General features: G+C 51.8%; 1 protein-coding gene across 1 annotated transcript in view; it reads right to left on the bottom strand.

The window, feature by feature from the left end:
• Positions 1–17,231, bottom strand: part of SH3RF1 (SH3 domain containing ring finger 1) — a 165,264-nt gene that overhangs the window by 12,701 nt on the left and 135,332 nt on the right. Inside the window, exons 6-9 of the mRNA XM_007457375.1 lie at positions 11,631–11,773; positions 10,442–10,612; positions 7,896–8,152; positions 6,825–7,129 (exon numbers count right to left, since the gene is read on the bottom strand). Coding sequence (XP_007457437.1) covers positions 6,825–7,129; positions 7,896–8,152; positions 10,442–10,612; positions 11,631–11,773 — 876 coding nt within the window. The remainder of the gene's footprint in view (positions 1–6,824; positions 7,130–7,895; positions 8,153–10,441; positions 10,613–11,630; positions 11,774–17,231) is intronic.

Here is a 17,231-nt window from a genome sequence, read left to right as displayed (position 1 = left end):
GGATGGAGGTGGGGGTGGGGCTGGGGGGATTGGGATGGGGGGATGCGGGCAGGGATGGGGCACTGGCATGGAGGGTCCCGTAGCCGGGCTGTGAATACCATATTCCAGTGTTTCCATGTTAGCAGAACACTGAGCCCCTTGAGAGAATTTTGCAAACTCAGACACGTATCATTAAGGGCACCTTTGTTTCTCAAAATACAACAGCAGAAATGAAAACTACGGATGAATTAATAACAGATACACTTCAGCAAAGCAATTTTTAAAATGTCATGTTAGCATGCACGGAAAAGGGCCTATCTTTTAACATAAATCTTAATAATTCTTCTCCTGTGGGTTTTTCCAAGAAACTATTCCTAGATGTATAATGTTTTTGCTGTCACAATTGCTCTTCAGAAGATTTCATCATTTAAAATCACATCTCATATGAAAACAAAAAGCTATTTGGGTCAGGAAATCATCACCAGATAGCCAGAAAGAGTTTCATATATAAACATAATGTCTGAACATAAAGTCAAGAAGTCTGTATTGGTCACACAGCAGAGGCTGGGGACACTACGGAAACGCCACGTCAGAGCTCCTTCCCAAGCAGAAATAAACTGCATTTGAACTACTCACCATTACCCACACCCGAGCCTGTCTTCCTCTCTGGTCTGCTGTGCCCTGGGATGCACAGAGACCGTTGCAAGAGGGAGGCTCCTGGGCCTTTGGTATCAAAAATCTACGTCGTCAGGCTCCCAACGATAAGAGGTGCTGTTCACAGGAAAGCCACCTCCGACACCTAATTCACACCATCGTCTGATGATAATCACTCGTTTTTTAAGCGAGTATTTACTGAGCATCGAACACGATGCCTCAGTGCCCTGGGCTCTGGGATCACAGCAGTGAGCCTGCAGCAAGAAGCTCACACCATCCGGGCAGAGACGCAGCCCTGCGGGCACACAGGCGCTCACAGGAAACCCGGCAGGGCCAGGGGAGGAGGACGGGGTGCTGGCCCCAGTGGACGCACGGCTCAAGAGCCATCGTGCATGGAGAGAGGGAAAGGCCACGTGAGATTCCAGATGTGGTTAAACACCAATGGGCTCAAGAACCTTGCTCAATGCTTCCACAAGTCTCCATGTTTGTTCCTGACACCCACCTGATGGAACAGGAATCGGTACTGTCCTCATCGCCTAAGGCTCATCAATGGTCGTCACCGCCAGGGGGGACGTGGGCTTTCATCCGAGCCCACCCTCTGCTCTGAGCTCAGTGCGGCCACATCTCTGGAAGCGCCTGTGCTCTGGGGACCGTCCACCACGGCTGCAGGCCAGAGGCCAGGGGGCCGAGCTCTGCGGGCGGGTCTGGACCTTCCAGACCCGGCTCGGCAGGAACTTCTCCTTAAGACAACGAGACAGTTTCAGATGAAACTGTTTCAACGAAACGGCCAAGCCACAGACTACCTTGTTTCTGACAGCGAAACACGAGCTGGGAGGAAGGGAGATCGCGGAGCAAAGAAAGCCACGAGCAGGGACTTCAGGATGAGTGTCGAGGAGAGAAGGAAACGGGCACTTAAACCCTAGATGGATGCTCCAGTCAAGAAACCCAAGAATGGGACTTCCCTGGTGGGCCAGTGGTTGAGACTCCACGCTTCCAATGCAGGAGCCGTGGGTTTGATCCCTGGTCGGGGAACTAAGATCCAGAGGACAAAACATAAAATTTTAAAAAAGAAAAAAAAAAGAAACCCAAGAATAACAGCAAGGGTCCTCAAGCATCGGCACAGTGACAAAGAAGGGGACAGTCGTTAGGGATCTGGGGCACTAAACTGGACGTACGTAGGAAAGCCACCTTCCAGGAAGGTGTTCCAGGAGCCCGGGGCCCAGCACCACTCGGCTGGGGGGCTTGGGAACAAAGGCCAATATGGGGACGAGGCTCCCAGCACCTGAGGGACTAGGGAGGTGGGCCGAAGAGGAGGGCGTCAGAGATGGATTCTTCTCTTCTGTTGTGAGATTAGGACAGTTGAGTTAATTAAACCATCAGGCTTTAATTAGAGGCCATTAGACAAGCTCTAAGCAAACCAGGCCTCCGCCTGGCCTGCAGACGCCTCAGGGTTGAGAAATCCACACCCAGGACAACCAGTCACAGAGGGCTGGTCCTCCCCAAATAAGGTGACACTTAACCTGTAGCCAATCGCATAATTTCCCTGCTTTGTTTCTGCATCTTCTCTATAAAAGCCTGGCCCTCAGCTCCTGGCTGGTGTCTCCTGACCACTCCCACTGTGGCACTGCCTGATTTGAACAGAATTTTGCTCAAATCAAACTGCTACATTTTTTAAATGCCTCAGTTATGTTTCAACAGAACTCAGAGTTTATAAGAACAGCCGATCACATAATTGGTGCTAATGAAGAAGATTTTATTTCTAGATGAAAGCTTAATAGACCAAAATAATATCTGCTATATTTTGGTATCTAGGGGAAAAAAGCATGTATACACCACCATATTAGTGGTTTTCTTTGAAACCCTGGATCACCTTTAGGTTTTAGATGTCTGGATCTTCTCTAAGTTCTAAATAAATACGCAGAAGTTTAAAAAGTTTATAATTAGAAAACAATAAAAAATGTATATACAGGGCTTCCCTGGTGGTGCAGCGGTTGAGAGTCCGCCTGCCGATGCAGGGGACGCGCGTTCGTGCCCCGGTCTGGGAAGATCCCACGTGCCGCGGAGCGGCTGGGCCCGTGGGCCGTGGCCGCTGAGCCTGCGCGTCCGGAGCCTGTGCTCCGCAACGGGAGAGGCCACAACAGTGAGAGGCCCGCGAACCGCAAGAAACAAAAACAAACAAACAAAAATGTATATACATGTACATGAGTATCTCATGAGGACTGAGAAATACATTTGCCTGGACACGAGCTGATCAAATAATGAAGCCTTTAAATGGAGCATGAAGTTAGACAAATGTCCAGATGGGCGGTTAAACTGATAACCGTAAAACCTATCAGAGGTCTTACAGAAAGAAGAAAAACAGTGGTAGAAACGCCCAGAGTTTCAAACAAGAAAAAACTGAGATGATGTTTGGAAACATATGACAGAGCTTCCAATACCTATTTATCAAACCACACAACACAGTTACCGACAGAGTTAGCGAGAGATTTCACGTCGGGGCAAAAACACATTTCTGAGAGTTGGTGAGCGAGGACTTCCAGACAAAATACTGTTCGAGAGGAACAGCTCTGAGCACACGTGGGAGTGACCCGCCACGTGGGGCAGCCTGGCGGGCCCCCGTGTGCAGAGAGAAGGGCAGATTGGATGGGCCCTCACCTGGGGGAGAGTTTATGTACGTGGGTGATGCCGATCACAGAATGATTAGGAAGACAGAAATAATGAGGGAATTGTCAAAAACCTAGATAGTGGCTGCAAGTCCCAACTAAAACTAGAACCTCTGATACACTTAGAATCTCGGATACACTTTTCCCTTGACTTAATTTTTTTTTCATATTCATTTATTTATGTATTTGGCCACGTCGGGTCTTAGTTGCAGCACTCGGGATCTTCTGTCGTGGTGGGCAGGCTCTTCATTGTGGAGCACGGGCTCTAGGGCGCGAGCTCGGTAGTTGCGGCGCTTGGGCTTAGTTGGCCCGTGGCATGGGGGATCTTAGTTCCCCGACCAGGGATCGAACCCACATCCCCTGCACTGGAAGGCGGATTACTTAACCACTGGACCACCAGGAAAGCCCCTGACTTACTGATAATTTAATCTCACAGAAAGCCGAGCTAACTGCAACGTAGGGTCTAACTCTGATCACCTGGGGGAAAGGCAGAGCCCAGGGGCAGAGATGTCCAGCAGGTGAGGACTCCGAAGTAAGTGCCCACAAGACAGACTGCCTGTGGTCAGGCTTGAACTCCGAAGTGTAAAAGAACTGATTTGAAAAGTTCCAAGAACATATGCATGACCTGAAACTCAAAAGGAAAGATGCTCCAAGAGCAGGGGTTTCCAGAACGAGGTTCTAAGCACACAAATGCGAAATACCTCAGCGGATGATAATGCACAGGCACCTAAAGGCGCTGATGTGATGCCCCAGGAAGCGGCCAAAAGGACTCCACGAAAGGATCGGGAGAAGGGCCCTAAGAAGAACATATCACGGCCTTGGCAATTCAAGAAGCTGAAGACCAGAATGAGCTTAAATTAAACTGGCAAAAATGCTAACGACCAAAAAAAAAAGTGTGTGTGTGTAGCGGGTGCGGCTTCAAGGTACGCTCGAGAAAGGAAGGACGAGAGAGGCGCGGAGCTGCCGTTTGGGGTGGATGGAGGTCCTCAGACACAGGAAGAAAGGGAAGGGCCACCTTCCGACGGGAAAGGAAGAACGAAGCCCCTTGACAGAAGGGAAACGGGGTGGTGGGGGGGAGACTGGGATTTAGAGATCAAACCACTCCTCCCCACAGGCTGAACCCACCCCAGCAGACAGAGGAAAAGAACAGCTGAAATGCAACCAATAATCTGACAGATTGGGCTTCCCTGGTGGCGCAGTGGTTGAGGGTCCACCTGCCGATGCAGGGGACACGGGTTTGTGCCCCGGTCCGGGCAGATCCCACATGCCGCGGAGCGGCTGGGCCCGCGAGCCATGGCCGCTGAGCCTGTGCTCCGCAGCGGGAGAGGCCACGGCAGTGAGAGGCCTGCGTACCGCAAAAAAAAAGAAAAAATCTGACAGATCCTGGTGAACCTGGGATCAGGGTCAACTCAACAGGCCAAAGAAGGGCACGTCTAGTCCTCATTTTCATAAAGAACACAACAACACGCCTTGCAGATCATCTGGAAAATCCTAGAACAGTGTATTCGATGAAAGGCTGACTTAGGAGAGGAAGTGAGACCGAGGAAGTGTCTCTTCCAGGAGATGCTGGCTATAGTCAGTTACAGCAGAGACGATGGGGCAGCCGGGGAACAGTCTGGATGGAGGAATGAGAGACGCTCAGATCTCATCTGGCATCCGTCAAGCTCCCCCTGGATGTCCTGGGCAACAGGATGGAGCGATGGGGGCAGCGTGACACTCGTGCGAATCACGGGATCACTGAGTTTAGAGTGCCTGGGACAGTTTCTTTAGTGAGCTGGGAACGTTAAATGAGGTGGCAGACTTAGAAAGGCACATCTGAAATCTGTGACAGGAGGAATAGGAAAAAAAAAACGTAGAGCGCAGCCTTTCAAACAAGAAGATAACCCTGAGCTACCTCCTGGGGTCGTGTAGAAAGGACACCGTCATTTTTCTTTCTTTCTTTCTTTCTTTTTTTTTTTTTCCCTGCTGCACAGCTTGTGGGATCTTCATTCCCGGACCAGAGATTGAACCCAGGCCCGTGGCATTGAGAGTGTGGAATCCTAACCACTGGACCACCAAGGAACTGAGATCATCATTTTCTATGTAGCCCCTCAAAACACAGAGCAAGGGTTTGAAGTCACAGAAGACAGCGAGGATGCTGTGGAGCCAGGGCACAGGGGCCACAGGGGTCCAAGCAGAGGCCAGTGGCCACTTGTCAAGGATGGGGACTCAGCAGGATAAACGTAAGGGCCTTATCAGTTGCTGCTGTAACCAATCACCCCAAACTTCATGGCAAAAACCCGGTGTCAGCAGGGCTGGGTCCTTCTGGTGGCACCGGGGGAGAACGTTTCCTTGCCGCTTCCAGGTTCCAGGAGCTGCTTGCATTTCCCGGCTTGCGGTCCCCTCCTCAGGTCACTCTGCTCCCTGGTTCCGACCTCACATCTCCTTGGGCTCCTCTTCCCTCCCTTACATGAAGATCCTTGTGATTATACTGGGCCCACCAGGATAATTCAAACACCTTTAAACCTTTAATTTAATTCCATCCGTAAGATCCCCTTTGCAATGTAAGGAAACGTATTCTCAAACTTCAGGGATCAGGAAATGGACTTCCTTGGGGGAGCCATTATTCTGTCTAGCACGGGCGTGCTTCAGCCTCAGAGATTCCATGAACGCTTCCCTGGGAGGCCTGCGGCTGAAGAGTCTGTCCTCCTCTGTGACAATGGCCCTGACACACCGTCCCGGAACCTTCAGATCTAAACCGTAAAATAATTCTTCTGAAGATACTGACAAAGTTGACCATGTCAGCTTGGGTACAAGTTTAACGTAGTTAATTATAAACACTGAACAGATACCAATCTTTTGCAAAAACACGCATGTTAACTCAACAATTAAATATTAACTTTTTAGTAGCCTGTAAAGTTTATTTCCTTGCAAACCCCTGCTTACGGGCTTCGCTAACGATTTAAACAGAGCGACATACATGACCACGGAACCTGGTGATGACCCTAGAGCTGCAGGCCAGCTCTGGGGAAAAGGCACGAACACTGGCGGGAAAGTCATGATTACAATACGATTGCACAGAATCTGCTGTCACTCTGCTCCTTCTGTGCACATTTAATCACCAGGCATTTTCCCTTGTCTCCAAACGCAACCAGAAGTTAGTCTTTCAAACACAGCTTCCCACTTACACCTTCTTTCAAATTCAGGCCCAAAGGAGAGGTTTTTAAAAAGGTCTATCAAATTAGAAAATAATTTCCCCCCCTGTATTTCAAGTCAAGAGAAAACCTATCCACACAGATTATAATCAAACACAGTGTAGGAACAATAAAGCCACAGGTAACACTTCTGATCAACCGTTTCTAGCCCTTAGTATATTAAGTACATTTCTGCAGGACTGTTAACCAGAAGGAAAGCTCACTAAACAGGAGGAGTTAAGGTCAGCGAGCGGGTGGGGTGGAAGCCCCCGGAGGCAGACCCCAGCTTCCCACACCAGGGTCTAGCTGCAGAGAGCCAGGCCCCGGTCGCCTGGCAGGCCCTTGGGGTTGTCACCTTGCTGTCCTTGTCTGGCTTGGCCGCTGAGCCGCTGTCGGGAGAGGTGGGCGGCCCGGGGAGCATGGTGACCGGGCGACCGCCAGGCTCGGTCTCCAGGGAGGCGGCGGGGAGGCTCGGCGGGGCCGCAGCGCAGGCCAGCGGGGCGCCGACCCGGCCCAGGCTGCCAGCAGCCACGTGGGCAGGGGGACCCATCGGGCCGGGGGGCTGAGGCGAGGCCACGGGGTGATGGGGCAGCCCCGCAGCGCTCTGAACCTGGATGGGCGTCACGGCCGCCGTGGGGCGCTCCTGGCCGTGTGCCGAGACTGGAGAACGGGAAAGAAGAGCAGAGTGTGACTTGGATGCCTGCTGCTCGCCGACCCCGCACCAGACCAGCGCGCCTGTCACAATGGTTGAGAAACCACGGTGGTTTAGGAGCGCTTACTTAGTCTTGGCAGGGCCCCTGGACACCACCCTTCCAGATCCCGGATCAGCCCCACGTCTGCTGAGTGCCTGCGAGCCCACTCCACCCGGGGACCCAGCGACACCCCTACAGGGTCAGGTCAGGCTGGCCCCAGAGCTTTTTTATTATCATCATTCTCCCTTTTCTCAGTAACCATTTTCCTTCCTTTGGTTATCCTGATAGAACTGGACAGTTTTCTCCACCACTGTCACCTAAGGCTCTTGGGGAGGTTTTCAATGCTGTGGGAAGAAGAAAGCTATTTGAGGTCCGCTGGGTCTGAAGCAGAGCTGTGACGAAGCTCATACCAGACACTCAGCATGCGATCCTCAGGGCGCCACGCCGCTGCAGCAGTGGGATTCAGGACCATCTGATCTCGAGCACAGGAGTCACATTTTCAAGTACTACGGACATTGCTAGGTCCACCTAATTGCCTTCAGACTCTCCACCTGTAGATCAGGCTTGAATTCATGAGCCAGGCAGGCGGAGTCAAGTGGCTGTGACTAGACTGTGCCTGCCTGTCTCCTAACATTATTATTTTAAAGTTCCACCTGTCCTTCTCAGCATCTGTTGTAAAAGGTCTGATGTTGGTCAGGGCCCCCTTCCTGGTGCCACCAGCCCAGCCCCCCTACCTGTCCTCACAGCGCTGCGCGCCTGGTTGACGGTCATCTGTCCGGACATGTGCAGCAGGACCTTGGCCTGGGGACTTGTCTGGATGTGAGCTGCTGACACCACGGCAGTGGGGACCCCGGGACCGCCGGCCATGCCGTTCCCCGGGGGCTTCTGGGCAGGCGCTCCTGAGGGGGAAGGGCTGGCCGGTCCCCCCCCTCGACTTGTCTGGCCAGCGGTCGACACGGGGACTTTACCCTGGGAAGCGCTGGTCACTGCCCTGCCGAGACAGAAGCCCAGTCCATCAGCAAGACAGGAGACGGAACAATTAACCACCAGAAAAACGATGCAGAGCTTACAAACAGAACACGTTAGGAAGTGAATGGAACCATCTGCCCAAGGGTAAGAAGAACAGATTCAAAGGACGACAGCCCTGAGGCAGAGAACGGTCTGGAAACTGAGTCGGAGAAAATCACACGTCACTCTGCTCAAGGACATACAGTTCCTGGTCTCAGCTCCCACCTGAAGCTAAACATCCCCACCAGCTTCCAGGCCCTGGAGAAGCCGGTCTGTTAGACGACAGTGTCTATGTTGTCAGGGCTGTGTTCACGTGCCCTGCCCTCCTCCCTAACTGCCCCGTGTACACGTGCGTGTGTGCACACACTTTGCAACGTCCCCTCTGGCTTCCTTCGAACTACCTTAATCTCATTCCTGTTTCAATCCTGTCATTCCCAGCAGCCTGGCCGAAGGCTCAGGCCTAAGATCTCAAGGTTCCACTCCGTTTCAGGCGCATTTCTTCCTTCTATGACCCTTGATTACAAAGTACGATGTGTTATTTTTTAGTAAATTCCTTATCAGATACTCCTGACTCAGTAAAAGTTCCCTGAAAGCAGGGCCATGTGCAACGGTTCTTTTCATTCCTTTTGTACATGCACTGCCATAGGGGTACAGCCAGCTATCAACAAATATTTACTGGTCGAATTTAACTAAATTAGGTTCAGTGTAGTTTTACGTATCGTATTTTTTTAAGATTCTAAATTCATTTAAACAACAACTCTATAGTAACTTTCTACCAAGCAGAAAACTTCATTAACTTGAACCTCCTTATTATTTACTATGAGGAATAACAGAGAGTTTACTGTCAGTAAGCATCTCGCCAGAGACTTTTGGATAATTTGTATTTGAATCTTATGAAAATGGTTTCCTTCGCTAACTTGATTTTTTTGTTGTTGCCTGGTTTATCTCCCTTAGTTGTTGTGGCTTTTCGTTTGTTTTCTTCCCACCAGGGAAGATCTAGCTGCCATCTTCTGGATGTGAATGTAGATTTTAACATATACCGAGAAGAAATTTTATAGTGATGAAAAATCTGCAAGTCAAATGAAAGCTAACATTCTGTCACCTTCTGCAAACAGAATGATTTTCATTTGATTAGGCTGCTGGCCAGCCTCTGAATCAAGGCCAACAGCTGACAACATGTCAGTTCATTAAACTATTTACTTACAATCAGGGACTTTGAGAAATGATTTAACACAGTTAAGCTGGCTCTTCATAAATGGGCCAAAACTGGCGTTTCCTCAATGATGATGCCATTATAGGTCATCGCATTCGTTCCAAAGCTACTTTCCTCAGTGCCCAGAAAGGGGACTACCTTTAAATAAAGTGAAGACTATATATCTATACATCTAAAGCTCTTCCTTCCTACTATCCTCAAACACGGTTTCTCAACCTTGGTGACATTTGGGGCCAGAGAGCTCCTTTCTGCGCAGGCTGTTGCCGTGCCCTGCAGGTGTCCTGTACCTCCCTGGTTTCTGTGTGCTGGGGACCAGTAGCACTCCCACCCCGCATCGTGACAATCAAAAATGTGTCCAGACATTGCCAGATTCCCCTGGGGAGCAAAACTGCCCTCATCTGAGAAGGGCGAAGGAGCTATGTCATATTGAAGGAATTCTGTTTCTGACTGTATTACAGAAAATAATTGTGAGAATTCAGAGGTGGCCGCCAAGCTACTGGAGCAAACGGCTGGCTTTCAGCACCTCTTCACCAGGTGACCTCAGACGAGTTGCTTAACCTCTCCACCGCTACGGGCTCAACTGCTGAGTGGGGATCGCAACAGCACATACATCATCAGGGAGCTGTTTAAGGACGTGGCATTAACGTGCGTAACGCATTTAGAAATCTGCGTGTCTGGCATCTCGTAAGCATCACATAAACGTTGGAGTATTAATGATATCGCTTTTATTTATATTAAATGCTATATTTTTAATTTTCTAGCAGAAAAATATTGAAACTGGTGCCGTTGAGTCTTCTCACACGTAACTTAAAGCAAATAATTTAAAACCCAGTACATTTATTGGTAGAAACCTACAATTTCACATACATCCATGCGAAGAGTAAGCTAAAATTCTGAGAATTAGAAGGGATTTCGGCAAATACAGATAGGGATCTTTAAAATGTTGGCTGTGTAACAAGCAATTGTAGTGGGAGGAGGAATCTTGGGCGGGCTGAAAAACATGCGAAAGGACAAAGCTGCTCTGTTTAGAACTCAGCAACCACTTACTCAGAGCCCTACCTCGTGACGGGGGCCACATAATTGCCAGGGAAGACCCCAATCTTGCTGGTGTGCATGGACGTGCCCTTGAACCAGCCGTCCTGGCAGCGCTCAAACACGAGAAACATCTCCCCCTTCCTCAGCTCTAGCTCATCCTCTTTCCGGGGGGTGTAGGGATAAATGGCAACATACCTAGAAGAGGAAAAAACAGTTGATTTCAAGCTGAGTAACACACAGACCACAAGATGCTCAAAACTCTTCTTTGGCACAAAGCCTTGGATGTTTCATACAAAAGTAAACAGAAAACACAATCCTTTAAGCTGTGAGCAGCCTTGGTCACTGTCCACTGAACTGCCACCTACATAGAAAAGACAGAAGCCTCCTGACTCAGAACTGCACACCTGGTCCTCCCGGTGTGAAGGCGACGATCCCTCCAAACGGTACTCGTGGGTGCGAAGGAATTAACGCAGCTTCCCAGGGTGCAAGCCTGCTGTGGGGCGTCAGGTGCCCATCTGAGCCCTTCAGATGGCCCTGGTCAGACTTGGGAAGCAGCCCCGGCAGGAACATACCGTCCGAAATCCCGCTGGGAAGCTCCGCACACGGCTGAACCCGAAGGCCGGCCGCACTCGCGTCCGTGCGCTCAGCCAGGGAAGACACGGAATTTGCAAGAGTCAAAGGCAAGGCGAGTGCAGATCGCAGAGAGCCCCCGACAGCTCCTCTGTGCGCGGGACTGCGCCCCAACACATGGAGCCCGCAGATCGCCGGGCCACATGAACCAGGCTCCGAGCGTCTCCTGGGTCAGTCCACACAGGGGAAAAGCCTCCAATGCCGAGCTGCATTCGGCCACGGGGAGCCCCTGGACGGGATAATGTCCAGACTTTTCACTGGAGGGGACCTGCGGCTTTTCACGCGCACACTCTGCTAGGTCTGGCCTCTGCTCAGCCCCTCCCCGTTCCCGAGCATCCTTACGCAGGGGATGAAGGTGGGGACAAAGCCCTGGCAGGAGTGGCAGAGGAAGGCCGGGAAGACCCGCACTCAGCAGGCCAGCTGCCCGGTGGCCCATCCTCAGACCCACTTAGTTTCTGTTTCCTAATGAATGACACGCACGACCAAGCATACGACACCACCCTGGCACCAGCGCCCCCCAGAAAGCCGTTCCCCGCGTCTCTGCTCGGGCTCAGTCCGTGGCCAGAAAGGACGCCACACTTACACGCTGGGGCGCGTCTGCGGCCGTGAGTGTGTGGTCTGGTCAGTGGGTCCAGCCACGGGTCTGGAGCCCATCCCGGGAGCAGCAACAGCGCCCATGGGGGTGGCCTCCTGGAGCGGGGGTGGGGGGAGAGGAGGATTCATAGTCTGGAGAGAGAGACAAAGAAGAAGCAAATGATTTATGCACATCTTTCACAGCAAGGAGGAGGCAAGAGGAACCAGAAACCCATGAAAAAAGACATCGGTGGAATCCACACAGAGCAGAAGCAGCTGCCCTGCGCACAAGCCTCCTTGGGCAAGAGTTCTCTGTGTTACCCTTTCAGATCTTAGAGCCACAGCGACCCCTTCCCCAAACAGGTAAGCCGTCACACCTGGGAGAAGGGCAAGAAAAAAATGACACAACTGTGCGCCATTTTAAGATTGATGGCTGCAAACCAGGACCAGGATCCAAATGCCTTTCAAGGGGGCGGCTATAATGTCACCCTGCTTGCTAGGAATTAATTTGTGATTGTTTCTGCAACCCGAAACTTAAAACACCACGGGAAACAATTTAGCTGCACTGTATCGCAGACCATCCCCGCAAAAGAAAATTTCCTTTGATGCCTGGTTTCCCAAAACCACACAAAATAGCAAGCCACAATCACTGGGCCGTTGTTTTTACTTTTGTTTATTCTCTTCTTAGCTCTGCCAGCTTTTGAAATTCAGGACTATCGAGGCTGGTAATCTTTAACAAGTACACCGTGAGCAGCTGCTGGTTCCTTTATGGGCTCTGCCTACAGGACTCCGTGCCTTTTCAGAATCAATGGAGCAATTGTTACCTTCTGATCTATACACCCCAGATAATTCTTTAGGGTCTGGGTACCGAAACTCCTGGGAAAACAGGCACACAAAGACCTACCCAAACCCCTACCTCGCCTGCCCTCCCCCAATCTTTGAACTATTCCACGTAAACACCGAATCAAAGGAGAAATAAGGAGGCTGAAGACTGCCCCTTGGGAGGTGTGCGTGGCGTCTCCACATCAGCTTAAAAGAAGAAAAAAACCCACGGTATCTAAACATAGGGGACAGCAATTTGTTTCTGTTTTTTGGGGGGAAAAAATTGAATCTCATCAACGTTTCCTTCACCTGCTTATTAATGTACACAGTTCCAGAAACAAAATCAACTGAGTAGAAGAGGATATCGAATTTCCAGACACATGCTGCAACCGTTTCACCCACTGTATTTAATTTCTCAACCTCGGAGGAGGCTTCTCCCACCCTGCAGCCGCGGCAGGACACCCAGCGCAGGACAAATGGCGCATTGCGGTCCCAGGGCGGGCGGGGTCATGGCGACACACACGGGGCCTGCAGCCTTTACCACCTTTAACCTGGAGAAGGCCAAGCACTCATGCCGCTGGTCTCAGAGACAACGTGGAGACAAATCGAGATAATCCTGGTAGATGACTCAGCACACATGACCCGGGCGGGTCCTGGGCAAGGACACTGAACAGAACAGCAGCCGGGAGGGTGTGAAATCACCCCCGAGTCGTCTCCTCCAGTCTCCCCAGGCCTCACCTCGGAGCCGTGGGGGGCAGGTGACACAGGGGACAAAAGGAGCCCAGGCCACCCACCCCTGGAATCACTCAGAGCAGAGGCAAGGGCTCACTAGGCTCCGAGTAGAATTCCACTGGCAAAGGGGGGAGAGGAAACCTGTCTGCTGCATCTTCACGTCAGTGACACGGAGGCTGTACTCAGCTGGCCCTACGCGGAAAAAGACGAAATAAAAAAGGAAAGACAATCTAGGGACCTGATAAAAACACAGGCTATGCTGGTGGTGACAAAATGTAAGAACACATCACCTCTTACAGCTAAAGAACGCAGTAAGGGAATGTTTGGTGTAGGTGACTTTTACAAAGGGTGAGTCAGGAGGCATCTGAGATCTGGCACAAGACAGGAGGGTCTCGAAGATTCCAAGGGTGGTGCTGCAGGCAGAACGCAGCTCTCCCTCTCACAGGTGGTGCTGGTAAAACTGGGCAGACTTCTCCCCATCGCTGGGCTGCGTATCTTCGGAGAAATGTGTGCGTTTGTGGGCGGATAAGCGCACAGAAAGACTAGCGATTACACTCAGGCTCCCCAGCGTGGCTGTCCCCTGGGGCCGGTCAGATGCCAGGGCCCCAGCGTGTCCAGGGCCGGGCCGGCCAGGAGGTCCCGTGGGCCGCTTGGTGAAGACACCACGCCGAGAGAATCTGGGGGCGTGGACGCGCGGGAGCGACCATGTCCTCCCGTCACTGCACGGCTGGGCACCGGGAGCCAGGACACACCCTCCTGCCGCAGCAAAGGCACCTGCGGCCTGCTGGGAGCGCAGGACACCTCTGGTCACAACAGCGTCCAGAAGCCAACACCACGCTTGTCACCGCCGTCACCAGACACTGATCTAAAGCAGCAGGGCTGGGAAGAGGGCCTGTGCTGAGCCGCGCAGAGGGGCTGAGGGCCAGGGGAGCGGGGCCGGACCTCCAGGGTCCAACAACGCAGGGGACCGGACGTTGGCCACACTGTCACTGAAGTGGGCCTCTGCTTGTGCTTCTGCAGATCCAGACCCTCTCCTATCCTCTCCACGGCGCAATGGTCTGAGGCCAGAACGACAGCCTCTGAATAATACTTTGCTTAAAACCAGGGCTCGGGGGGCAGGGTCTGTGGTGGGAAATGGTCACGTCTGCTCTGCCCAGGTTCTGTCCCCAACCCACTGATCTCTCGGAAGAGACAGCTTTACACCGTGGAGGACGCCTAGGGTTTGGGGTCAGAAACGCAGATCCTAGCTAGCCCCGGCTCAGCCTTTGAGGGCCGCCCTCGGGCTCCCCCTCCAAGAAAGAAGTGTCCTGGATGAGTGACCGGTTCCAGGCCGCCGATGGGCCACATCCGCTAGTGGACAGTGAGAGTTCAAGGCTGGACTGAGGCCCCCTCCTCTCTCCCCTCCCTGCACCCAGCCCCAAGGTGCCTGGGGGCCGAGCTCCACGAGGTCCTCACCCTGGGCGAGGGCTGCAGGCCGCTGACCAGGAAAGCGCTTTGCCTGGATGGAGCCTGGGGTTCTGACGGTAAAAGGTCCATGTTCTTTCCGACCACCCTTCACGTGTGCCCCTCCGTCTTCTCCAGGGTAGAAAAGTGGCTGCTGGCATAGACTGGGCATTTCTGGGTCCTCTGAGCGAAGGCCATTTAATATCCCCCAATCCTGTCATCACTGCTTCCTGAACATCCGATTCCAATGAACCCACTTTCAACCTCTCTCCAGGGTCTTCCTGTGCCATGAACTCACGCAGGTGCTTGGCCACCGAGGGGACAGCAGGAGGGGCGGCTGGTCATCCCTTCTCGGGGCAACAGTGCCACCAATTCCCACAGCATCACCGCCTGCACACGGCCACATGTGTGCAAATATTTGAGTATTCTGCCTTTTTTAAACAATGAGTAGGAAACAGAAAAATGCAAGCACTGATAACCAGCGATTCAAAAAAACACTCAGGTGTCAGAATTCAGTAAAATTAAGAAGATGGAAAAGTGAGTTTTTCATCTCATCTGGACACTCCCAGGAACTCAGTCAGTCACTCGTGGGCACAGCTATGAAGAAAAGAAAAAAAAGAGTATATTTAAAAATGTCAGAGACAGATGCTTGGAAGATGATGTCGGAAGGGGAGATGTAATTAAGAATTTGGTAGATTAAAAAAACCTCTCTGGGCTTCCCTGGTGGCGCAGTGGTTGAGAGTCCGCCTGCCGATGCAGGGGACATGGGTTTGTGCCCTGGTCTGGGAAGATCCCATGTGCCGCGGAGCGGCTGGGCCCGTGAGCCGTGGCCACTGGGCCTGCGCGTCCGGAGCCTGTGCTCCGCAACGGGAGAGCCCACAACAGTGAGGGGCCCGCGTACTGCAAAAAAAAAAAAAAAAAAAAACCTCTCTGGGAATGGACTTTCTCTCACCAATTGCCTTTGACGTGTGAGGAGACACACCCACACCACGCACTGACTTTGCAGAAATGACATCCGAGGGGTTCTCAGCAGCAGCAGGTCAGAGAAACGGCCCTTCCGGCGCCCCGGGCACAGCGGAGGCTCAGGATGGAGGCTGCTGTTAGAGGCTGCAGAGTCACAGACCGTCTCGCTGTCCTTGTGTCCCCATCACCCAGCTCTGTCCACGGGAGGTAACAGACCCTCAGCGAGGGCTTCAGGAATGAGAAAGCATCCCATGCGCCTGCCGCCCTCAGGGCAGTCTGATATGGATCAAGGGCCTTGGTTCCTGCGATGCCAGGGTCCTTCTCTGTGGTTGCCATGGAAGTTCTGTGTCCATATCCTGCCCCCATTCTGGTCGTCAGAACTGCTACCGATTCCAAACGCTTAACTTCTGCTTCTCACGCTGCCGAGCTGGGCGGTCCTGTCCCTACGTCCAGAATCCTGCCCTGACCCTCCGGACCCTCCCACCACGGGCAACAATGGACTCAGTACGTCTTGGCTATCCTGAGAACATGACATCATTTAATTTTGTTTCTTTAAGTGCGTGCACACACACACACACACACACACACACACACACACACACATATGCACACTCTTGTTTTAGTTATGGTTACACACTGTTGGGTGCAATCTGATTTCAACTTGGCCATGGACTGTATCTGGCCTTTTCTGACCTGGCTACCTTGTGACATCTTGTAGCTAAACACCTCTCAGCTGGTCCAGAGGGTCAGGGATCAGCCATCACTTGTTTCACAAGTTCACACTGTGCACAGGACACGAGAGCAAGCTGTTCATCCACCTCCCCTCACAGGATTAGCTGGGAAAAAACTCTCCCTGCCATGAATAGTCTGATGTCTGAATGAGATAGATGTAATACCAGTTTTGCTTCTATTATTAGATAGTTAACATTTTAACTGTTACTTCTGAGAGGTACAGGACAATATGCTCATAATTCCACTCTGAATAAAAGATTAAAAAGTCTCAACTTATGAAAAAAGTGCTGGAAATAACGTTCACGTCCTAGTCCAGCAGAGGTGCTTATCACCTAAAATCCACACCAGGAGACTTCCCTGGTGGTCCAGTGGGTAAGACTCCACGCTCCCAACGCAGGGGGCCCGGGTTCGATACCTAGTCGGGGAACTAGATCCTGCATGCACGCCGCAACTAAGACCCGGTGCAGCCAAAAGAAAGAAATAAATAATTAAAATAAATAAATAGGGGGCTTCCCTCATGGCGCAGTGGTTGAGCGTACGCCTGCCGATGCAGGGGACACGGGTTCATGCCCCGGTCCGGCAAGATCCCACATGCCGCAGAGCGGCTGAGCCCGTGAGCCGTGGCCACTGAGCCTGCGCGTCCGGAGCCTGTGCTCCGCAACGGGAGAGGCCACAGCAGTGAGAGGCCTGCATAACGCAAAAATAAATAAATAAATAAAAATAAATAAATAAAATAAAATCCACACCAGGAAAAGCCTGGTTTCTTTCCCACCATGCCGCCTACGCTTGCTGTGATCGCACTCAAAGTCTTGGGAAAGGTTTCACATTTTAAACAGGATACTTGCCAGGTTGATGGAAGACACAGAGGGTACATGTTACCGAGATTTTTCCACTTAAACCTGACATATTAAATCCAAAG

The sequence above is a fragment of the Lipotes vexillifer genome, unplaced genomic scaffold (genome assembly GCF_000442215.2).
Source record: "Lipotes vexillifer unplaced genomic scaffold, Lipotes_vexillifer_v1.1 scaffold668, whole genome shotgun sequence".
NCBI lineage: Eukaryota > Metazoa > Chordata > Mammalia > Artiodactyla > Lipotidae > Lipotes > Lipotes vexillifer.
This window is presented reverse-complemented; position numbering and strand designations above follow the sequence as displayed.